This window comes from Corythoichthys intestinalis, chromosome 14 (assembly GCF_030265065.1).
Source record: "Corythoichthys intestinalis isolate RoL2023-P3 chromosome 14, ASM3026506v1, whole genome shotgun sequence".
Lineage (NCBI taxonomy): Eukaryota > Metazoa > Chordata > Actinopteri > Syngnathiformes > Syngnathidae > Corythoichthys > Corythoichthys intestinalis.
Window position 1 is genome coordinate 23,237,204 of NC_080408.1, and position 10,297 is coordinate 23,247,500.

The 10,297-nt window shown below is 38.6% G+C and overlaps 1 protein-coding gene across 1 annotated transcript in view; it reads left to right on the plus strand.

Annotated features, from left to right (window-relative positions):
* The first annotated feature begins 625 nt into the window (after positions 1-625).
* LOC130930503 (myelin-associated glycoprotein-like) overlaps positions 626-10,297 on the plus strand; it is a 24,001-nt gene continuing 14,329 nt past the window's right edge. The window contains exons 1-4 of the mRNA XM_057858488.1: positions 626-751; positions 821-921; positions 5,469-5,707; positions 5,789-5,918. Of these exons, the coding sequence (XP_057714471.1) occupies positions 873-921; positions 5,469-5,707; positions 5,789-5,918 (418 nt within the window). The 5' untranslated portion in view covers positions 626-751; positions 821-872. The remainder of the gene's footprint in view (positions 752-820; positions 922-5,468; positions 5,708-5,788; positions 5,919-10,297) is intronic.

Sequence of the window (10,297 nt, forward strand, 5' to 3'; positions counted from 1 at the left end):
AAACAAAGGTTTGAATCGAACGTTGTATCACCTGAACCAATACACATGAAAGTTAACATAATTCAATGGAGATTTATTTTGCATTGATCATTTAACCTATCAAATAATTAGATATTCGAATTCATATTCGTAAGAAATGTAGCCATGACCCCCGTTCACCCAATTTATTTGTTCTTATGAATGTGCCGTCCTCAGCAAGAAGTGTACATGCAGGTTATGCTGTAATATCGTCCCTACCAATGTTGAGACCAATCCTACGCCCTTGGCGTTTACACACAACTTTCCCCATTCCCTTTCTGGTGTATCGCAATCCAAATTATGAATCCATGCCCTCATTTTGTCCTTTGAATTTTCAGGAGAGTGGCACTTTAATATATGATACAACATTGAGCTAGCCCCTTTCCTAAAAGTGTCTTTAGTCGTTAAACCGTCTAAAAAGAAGAGAGGCGGAAATGGATTGGACGTCTATTTCGGTCAATAGGTGCTTTCAATATTAATTCCCCTCTTAAATACCACCAAACATACTCATACTGTGAACTGGGCTGGTGCCTGGCAGTGAATGAGTTAAGCTAATGAGAGCTTTTATAAAGATAGCCAATGTAGTGACCACTATCCCTGAAAAGGTTTAAGTTTCAAAGACTGAATATCAAAGCCCCAAAAAACGATGTTCCTCACTTCCTCACAGCTGAACGCTCATTTCTTTTTAGGATTTCAAACCATCCACATCTTATGCGTCGTTGTCCACTTGAAGGTAAGTTTTACACACAAAGAAATATCCAAATATTATTGTGGTTTAATGTCAGAGTGTTATTTTTTTCAGTTTTCAAGAGAATTTCTGCTTTTTGTTGAGCCGTGCCGACAAAAAGTGAAAAATGACACACTGGGCTATGAAGATTTTTCTGCTTTATGGTCTGGCTCAAGGTGAGTTTATAATTTTTCAAAAATAAATTTTAACAAAAAAGATGGGAGTCCTAAATATTTTTTTTCAATATTTGATTCAAATGTGTTGTTGTCATGGTTTTGTTTTTCTTGAGTGCTAGTACGTACTAATGTGCTGGACGTGTTTTGCGTGCTGTACCTGAACGCACCGCGGGGCTGATGTGACAGAAAAGTGCGGGAGAGATTTTACTTTCTCTTTAAGGTTGTGCTGTTGGTGTCAACCAATGTTCCCTCTAATTTTTCATGTGTCTGACCAGACACACAAGCTCCCTGAGCACACTGCGGACCACGGTGAGCAACATCAGATGTGTACCCTTGGGCACACATGCCTGTTCAAACCCTGGATCATAATAAGTTACATGGCTTACTAACCCTTGTGTGCTGATTTTTTCTTTATCACTATATTTCACATAGAAAAAAATGTTCCATTTTGGAACGTTGCTTTGAAGTGTAATATCAAAGTCATTTCTGAATATTTTTTTACTTGCGACCACTCAAAATGTTCAGTGGCATCAGACCTATCCATACATATATGTTTTTATTTATTTATTTTTGATGCCCTCTATGGATAATAAAAGCAATATTGTGCTAAGAGCAAAAGTAACTGTTATCTGCATATATATAAAAAACACATTCAAATTGGAATATTCAATATGGACAAATTAGAGCCTTTGATATGTGAATAAATCATAAAAATTTTTTTGGAACGCAACATTTTTAACTTTTTTGCGACACATAGGAAAAAAACTTTCCATTTTGGAACGTTGCTTTGAAGTGTTAATATCAAAGTAATTTTCGAATATTTTTTTACTTGCGACCACTCAAAATGTTCAGTGGCATCAGACCTATCCATACCTATATAGTTTTTATTTATTTATTTATTTTTTTATGCCCTCTATAGAAAATCAATATTGTGCTAAGATCAAAAGTAACTCTCATCTGCATATATATAAAAAACACATTCAAATTGGAATATTCAATATGCACAAATTAGAGCCTTCGATATGTTAATAAATCATAACATTAGAATTTTTTTGGAACGCAACATATAATTTTTTGCAACACACAGGAAAAAAACGTTCCATTTTGGAACGTTGCTTTGAAGTGTAATATCAAAGTCATTTCTGATTTTTTTTACTTGCGACCACTCAAAATGTTCAGTGGCATCAGACCTATCCATACCTATATAGTTTTTATTTATTTTTTTATTTTTTTATGCCCTCTATAGAAAATCAATATTGTGCTAAGAGCAAAAGTAACTGTTATCTGCATATATATAAACACATTCAAATTGGAATATTCAATATGGACAAGTTAGAGCCTTCAATATGTTAATAAATCATAACATAAAAATTTTTTTGGAACACAATTTTTTTACAATGGCATTATCATATTGTTTGCGACACGTAGGAAAAAAGGCTCCAAAATGGGACGTTGCTTTGACGTGTATTATTTAAGTCATTTCTGAATATTTGTTTTACATGCGACCACTCAAAATGTTCAGTGGCATCAGACCTATCCATACATATAGTTTTTATTTATTTTTGATGCCCTCTATGGACAATAAAAGCAATAAAAAGCAGTATTGTGTTATGGGTAAAAGTAACTGTCATCTGCATAAATATAAAAAACACATTCAAATTGGATTATTCAATATGGAGAAGTTAGAGCCTTCAATATGTTAATAAATCATAACAATTTTTTTTGGGAACACAACATTTTTAACAATGGCATTTTCAAATTCTTTGGGACATGTAGGAATTTTTTTTTGATGATATCTCCCAAACCGCTACGCAGAATTGAACCATAGCTCACCAAATGTTGAATTATGTCAAATTCTAGTAATTACATTTGGAAATTTGGTTCCAGGACATTTGGTTTGTGCGCATTCCTCAAAATGAGTTCCAAATGCCATACTCACCTCTTTAGCATGAGATCAGTGCACTTTGGAAGAGAAATTTAATTTTGATGATATCTCCAAAACCGCTGCGCAGAAGTGAGCCAAACTTTGCTAAATGTTGAATTGTGCCATATTGTAGTAATTACATTTTGAAATTTGGCTCTGGGACATTTGGTTTGTGCGCACTCCTCAAAATGAGTTCCGAAAGCCATCCTGAGGATATCTCCCAAACCGCTGCTTTGATGTGCCTATTGAAGTTGCGCGCACACTCCAAAAGATTTATGATTGATCACTCAGATACGCGCGCGCTCTGGCAGACACAAATGCACGCGCGGACACCCTGAATATGGTCATACCCACACACAAACACATAGTATTACTATCTTAGTAAAAGACCTATTGTCAAATCTTTCTCGCATACATGCGCGTACACTCATCACATACTCATACTCACATGCACGTCACTGGTATTGCGTTCACGCACGCCAGCAGGCCTGACCTTTCGATCCAACCATGCTTTATTGCTTTGGTATCAGAATGGTGTCATATTACAGCACATACGTCAGCGCAATCAAAAATGATAAATAGCTCTCTAGCGGCATCTAGTGTATTATGGCATTTATGACTCAAGTAAAAAAAAAATAGTTTTCACATGTCGTTCAACCGCCTGTGAAGGGATGGATTGGGTAATTGCGGGAAATGCGCTGTAACACATCAGAAGTACAGTGCATCAAAAATACATGTAAAATTAGTGTTTATAATGGGTGTTTATGGGAAAATGGTCTCTAGCGCCATCTGGTGTATTATGGCGTTTATAACTCAAAAAATTTTCACATGTAGTTCAACCGCCTGTGAAGGTATGCATTGGGTAATTGCGGGAAATGCACTGTAACACATCAGGGGTACAGTGCATCAAAAATACATGGAAAATTAGCATTTATAATGGGTGTTTATAGAGTCCATGAAAGGGACTGTTTTTCCTGTGCGTGATTATAAAATGTATTCCCACATATAATTATGACAATAATTTTGACATTTTGACATGCTTGAAAAAACTTTTAACATGTTTTGGACAAATGGATACCATTACAGCGATTCTCAATGGCTTTTTCATGTGCTCACTCTTTGATGTAAATCTTGCTAAAACACAAAAGTCCCAAAATGGGACGTTTTTCCCACAAGGGTTAAACGTTTTTTCTGAGAATTTTTGTCCTTGGTTTGTGTGTGTGTAGGGTGCGAATGGAAATGTTTTTGCGTGCCCCAAATGACAACCGGCCAAGCGGCTGGCAGAGATATTTTAACACAGTATTACAGCTCCACACGTCATCTTACCTTTTTGTTTGACCCTCCCCTCGTACAACCAAGCTCCCTTTACACCCGCAAACCAAACTCCTTAGAGGCCCAGGAGGGGTCGCACTCCCAGCATCCCCCTAGGTTTGTTCCGCCTCTGGCACTGTAAGTATTTCAAAAAAATATTTTCGTTCCTTGTGCGGAGGATAGGGATTTTCAAACAAAAGTTGCATCAAAGATGGCATCCCATTTTTTTCCCTATAATCTATATCTATTAGGTCTTGTAGTAACTAGAAACTGCCATTTCTGGAGAAATTACTCTGGGTCTTTGCTGTGTGGCTATACAGCTCTTATCCCCGCCCAACGCTATCAATAGAATGGACAAACATGCCAGTCAATGGCATTAAACAAATTAAATGCCATTAGAAATGATGCAGAAATTTGGATGTCCATGGCTGTCAATGGCAGAACCCTCCATATGTGTCAGTGGAATTGGGGACGTTTGGGGGACACGTCCCATTGATATCTGGTCATTTCTTGTTGATTTGGGGACAGTTTTTTTCCCATTGAAAATGAATGGGGAAAAATTTGGACGTCCATGGCCGTCAATGGCATCGACTTAATCCAAGTACATTGGCATCAATAGATTCGACATACATGGCCGTCAATGGCATCAATGCAATTCAAACTCCCATTGGAAATTCCATTGGAAGTGAATGGGATATTTCCCATTTAAAATGAATGGGAAAGTTTATGGCAAATTTCCGGGATACCGTAATTTTTTCCCCCAAATTCTGTATACAACTTTTATGCCCATCACAGTCTCGGAATTTTCGATGCCCAAATTATGTGATTTGGTCAAAAATTGTAGGACTAGATACATTTTAGAATTTTTCAAAAAATTGCCGTTAATGGACGAACGAAAAATTTTTTTGGGTCCGTTTGAAAAAAACCCCATCGTCGTGTGAAAGTTCTTGAACGGTGCCAATCGGTCAAACGGTTCGGGCTGCGTGGCGCGCCAAACGCGCATAATAAATGTATAAAAAATCCGTGTTAACGGGCGAACGGAAAACTTTTCGTGGCTGTTTGAAAAAAAGCCTGCGTTGCGCTAATTTTTTGGTCGTTTCGATATTCAAACAGTGCCGATCGGTCAAACGGTTCGGGCTGTGCGGCGCGTGGAAAAACACGGAGAATAAGATGTTTAAGAAGAAGAATAAAGTTGCAGACAAGAACAACACTATCTGGCCTTTGCCTAGGCAAAGACCCAGATAATTATTATTTATGTTAATATAGCTGCTTATATTTTAGTTTTGGAATGCTTTTTATTTCCTTTTTCCAGGCATCTTTTGCCAGCAAAATTGGGCGAGCATGCCTTCGTCCGTGCAGATCCTGACCGGCTCATGCGTTTATGTTCCGTGCACATTCACTATACAACTGGATATGGACAAAAAACTGGACGACACCTGCGCAGTCATTTGGTATCCCAAAGCCGGACCTAAAGTGTTCGACTCTAGGCGCACGAAGACGGAGAATGCCAGGTTAAACTTACTGCAGGGAAATGTTGTTGGGAACGTGCTGGTAAGAAAATTTTATTTTATGAAATAGTGCACCAAAAAGCTTTGAAGCAAATTTTGTGCTTTTTGTCCTCTCTCTTCCCAGGAAAAAAACTGTAGCACCATCATGGAACCAAAGTCGTCAAAGGACGTCGGCCCGTATCACTTTAGGCTGGAGTGTGCCAACGCACTTAAGTACAGTTATAAGAAGACATCTGTTAAATGGGACTTTCAAGGTCAGAGCTCTTCTACTTCTGTGCAAATTACAACCTCGTGTTAAAGATGTTTCCCCTCTTACAACCCAATCTATATTTGAAATGACCAGAAAAAAAATCAACAGTGGGACACACACTGCAGAAATAATGCGGTTTCATTGATAAGCATCATGGGAGATGTAGTTCTTCTTAGAAAATGTTCAAACTATTGCATTGTTTTCATTTCAACAAACACAATAATGAATCAGTAACAGTATATTCGTTCATGATTAAACACTAAAAATACATGTTTGTCAATAGTTTCCAGAGTCGATTCGAAGTGCATTCTTGGTAAAATATTTCCATTGATAAGTGTCAAAAGGAGAAGCAACTGTGGAGGACTAAATAGGACAGAATGGTTAAATAAAAGTGTCATTAAATGTGTGATTATCTCATTAAAATACAAATCCATTAAAATTTTAAACATCTACTTGAAAAGATTAGAGAGGCCTGTAATTGTCAACATGGCTAAACCTCAACCATGAGAGACAGAATCTGAAAAAAAAAAAAAACAGAAAATCACATCGTTTGATTTTTAAAGAATTTGTTTCCAAATTAGAGTGGAAAATAAGTATTTGGTCACCTACAAACAAGCAAGATTTCTGGATCTCAAAGAGGTCTAACTTCTTCTAACGAGGTCTAACGAGGCTCCACTCGTTACCTGTGTTAATGGCACCTGTTTTAACTCATTATCGGTATAAAAGACACCTGTCCACAACCTCAGTATGTCAAACTCAAAACTCCTCTATGGCCAAGACCAAAGAGCTGTCAAAGGACACCAGAGACAAAATTGTAGACCTGCACCAGGCTGGAGTGAGTCACACTCCAAACTCCACTATGGCCAAGACCACAGAGCTGTCGAAGGACACCAGAGACAAAATTGTAGACCTGCACCAGGCTGGGAAGAATGAATCTGCAATAGGTAAAACGCTTGGTGAAAAGAAATCAACTGTGGGAGCAATTATTAGAAAATGGAGGACGTACAAGACCACTGATAATCTCCCTCGATCTGGGGCTCCATGCAAGATCTCACCCCGTGGCGTAAAAATGATAACAAGAACAGTGCGCAAAAATCCCAGAACCACACGGAGGGACCTAGTGAATGACCTACAGAGAGCTGGGACCACAGTAACAAAGGCTACTATCAGTAACACGATGCGCCGCCAGGGACTCAAATCCTGCACTGCCAGACGTGTCCCCCTGCTGAAGAAAGTACACGTCCAAGCCCGTCTGCAGTTCGCTGGAGAGCATTTGGATGATCCAGAAGAGGACTGGGAGAATGTGTTATGGTCAGATGAAACCAAAATAGAACTTTTTGGTCGAAACACATACTGAAGTGCATTCGAAGAACACCATACCCACTGTGAAGCATGGGGGTGGAAACATCATGCTTTGGGGCTGTTTTTTTGTAAAGGGACCAGGACGACTGATCTGTGTAAAGGAAAGAATCCATTGAATCGAGAGATTTTGAGTGAAAACCTTCTATCAGCAAGGGCATTGAAGATGAGACGTGGCTGGGTCTTTCAGCATGACAATGATCCAAAACACACAGCCAGGGCAACAAAGGAGTGGCTTCGTAAGAAGCATTTCAAGGTCCTGGAGTGACCTAGCCAGTCTACAGAACTCTGATTTTTCTCCGATAGAGTGATTGGAACAGATACTTCTTTGTCACAAAAAACATTCATGAAGTTTGGTTCTTTTATGACTTTATTATGGGTTGACACAAAAAGTGATCAAATCTGCTGGGTCAAAAATACATGAATTAGCAATTTCTTGTGAGTGATTATTGACTTGAACAATCATTGACTTGAACAAGTCAGGAAAGTCACTTGGAGCCATTTCAAAGCAGCTGCAGGTCCCAAGAGCAACAGTGCAAACAATTGTAAGTATAAAGTGCATGGCACTGTTTTGTCACTGCCACGATCAGGAAGAAAACGCAAGCTATCTCCTGCTGCTGAGAGAAAATTGGTCAGAAGGGTGAAGATTCAACCGAGAATCACCAAAAAGCAGATCTGCCAAGAATTAGAAGCTGCTGGAACACAGGTGTCAGTGTCCACAGTCAAGCGTGTTTTGCATCTCCATGGACTGAGAGGCTGCCGTGCAAGAAGGAAGCCCTTGCTCCAAAAGCGGCACCTTAAGGCTCGACTGAAGTTTGCTGCTGATCACATGGACAAAGATAAGACCTTCTGGAGGAAAGTTCTGTGGTCAGACGAAACAAAAATCGAGCTGTTTGGCCACAATGCCCAGCAATATGTTTGGAAGAGAAAAGGTGAGGCCTTTAACCCCAAGTACACCATGCCTACTGTCGAGCACGGTGGTGGTAGTATTATGCTGTGGGGCTGTTTTGTTGCCAATGGAACTGGTGCTTTACAGAGAGTAAATGGGATAATGAAGAAGGAGGATTACCTTCAATAACTGGAAACTCAAGAGAGCCATGACATTGTTCTTCACAAGTGTATGTAAACTTTTGAACACAACTGTAATTTAAAGACATAACTTAAAAGACATTACACCCCAATCCATTGATAAGCCCAAGGGCGTAGGTTTGCAGTGGGATGGTAGGGAAATAAAACTACCAACTTTTCAGGATGCTCAAATTGTCCCCAACAACTTTTAAGCAAACCTATATGCATTATATAATGGGTTCAGTTATAAAGGTAATTTAGATTGTCATTCCATATGTTGCAAGAAAAGAATGGACCCTACCATGATTAAGTGAATTATTTTAATTTTGTTAAAACTTACATTTACCTCTTTTAACTTGCTGAATGCGCCTGTCCACCGCCCCCCCCCAAACACACGTTTGATTGGCTTCACCAGCCCCCGACACACATGCACGCTCGCACTCGCACAGCCCCTATGTCGACAACATGCGGCCCCAGCCCCTTCAAAGAGGAGGGAAATTAGAAGTTTTTTTTCAGCCAGCAGCACCCATTGTAAGTGCCGTATTGGCCCGAATATAAGACTGTTTTTTTGCATTGAAATAAGACTGAAAAAGTAGGGGGGGGGGGGGTCGTCTTATATTCGCGGTCTAGACATTATACCCATTCACGACGCCAGATGGCGCCAGATATCAATGAAGCCATGTTCTGTCATGACAGATCTCAGCAGTTTGCATTATTTTATTGCAATGTTTTCCTTATTCAGATTTGTTTCAAGACTACAGTTACAGTTAGACTTCACTTTGATGGTTAATGCAGTTATTGCAATTTTTTTGTTTTATCACAATAGATTGGTTTATTTACATTTCAAAAACCAGAAACCATTCATTTACAAATGTGATTGCACTTTAGTTTATATATTTAAATGTTCAGATATTAAGATTTGAATGAGGCAAAATAACATGTTTTTTCTCTCAAATATATTGTGATAATCATTTGTTTCAGATGTACTGTAATTTTCTGTATAAAAATTAATTTGGTGTTCAAAAAGTTTTTTTTCAAACTTTAGTCTTGAAAAAGAGGGAGTCATTTTTTAATCAGGGCCGTCTTATATTCGGGCCAATACGGTAATTTCAGAAGACGCCAATGTTGTGAAGGTGGGAAACACAAAACTACTGAAAGTCCAACCTTTAGAGCAAACTTGTGTAACCCGCAGAGTATAATGGTCATACAATCAAGCATATCTTACACCAACATGCGTCAGAGTTAGCATAACATTAAACTGTGTGAACTCGCTAACCTGCAAAACTTACACACAACATAATCATAATTACCTATGTACATTAAAAAATAAAAATAAAATCTTGATGTCACGAGCTACCCACATTGGAGTTGCGATTGACTGGTCGATCGTGATCGACGTAATGAGCACAGCTGATTTATCCTATCAATTAAATTGGTTCATATTCGTGAGAAATGTAGCCCTGACCCCGGTTCACCTAGTCTGTTTGGTCTTATTTATGTCCCATCCCGAGCAAAAAGTGTACATGACGGTTATGCTGTTACATTATCCCTACCAATGTTGAGACCAAACCTACGCCCTTGGATAAGATTGATTTTTCTCAGTGAAAACTATCCCAATATTGCTAACAATCGTCCTGCTTTGTCAGTGTTACATCAGTAAACCAGTGACCACTGTTAGCATCATATAAGGTGGCATGCCAAGTTGCTCAATGCAAAATAACCCCACACCATAGCAAAGACGCTGAAACAGCTTTCAGCAAAAAAACAGTCCCTTGTCCTCATGAGGTAATGTTGCTAAACAACTGAAGTTATAGTTATTTCTTGAGTTTATAAAATTTTATTTTTCAGTATGAAATGGTCAAAAAATGTACCTTGAGTGTAATTTTACGGTTTGGATGTGACTTTTATTTTTTAATTCAGGCAAATTGATGCGCTTTAAGTCTTTTCTGTTACAAG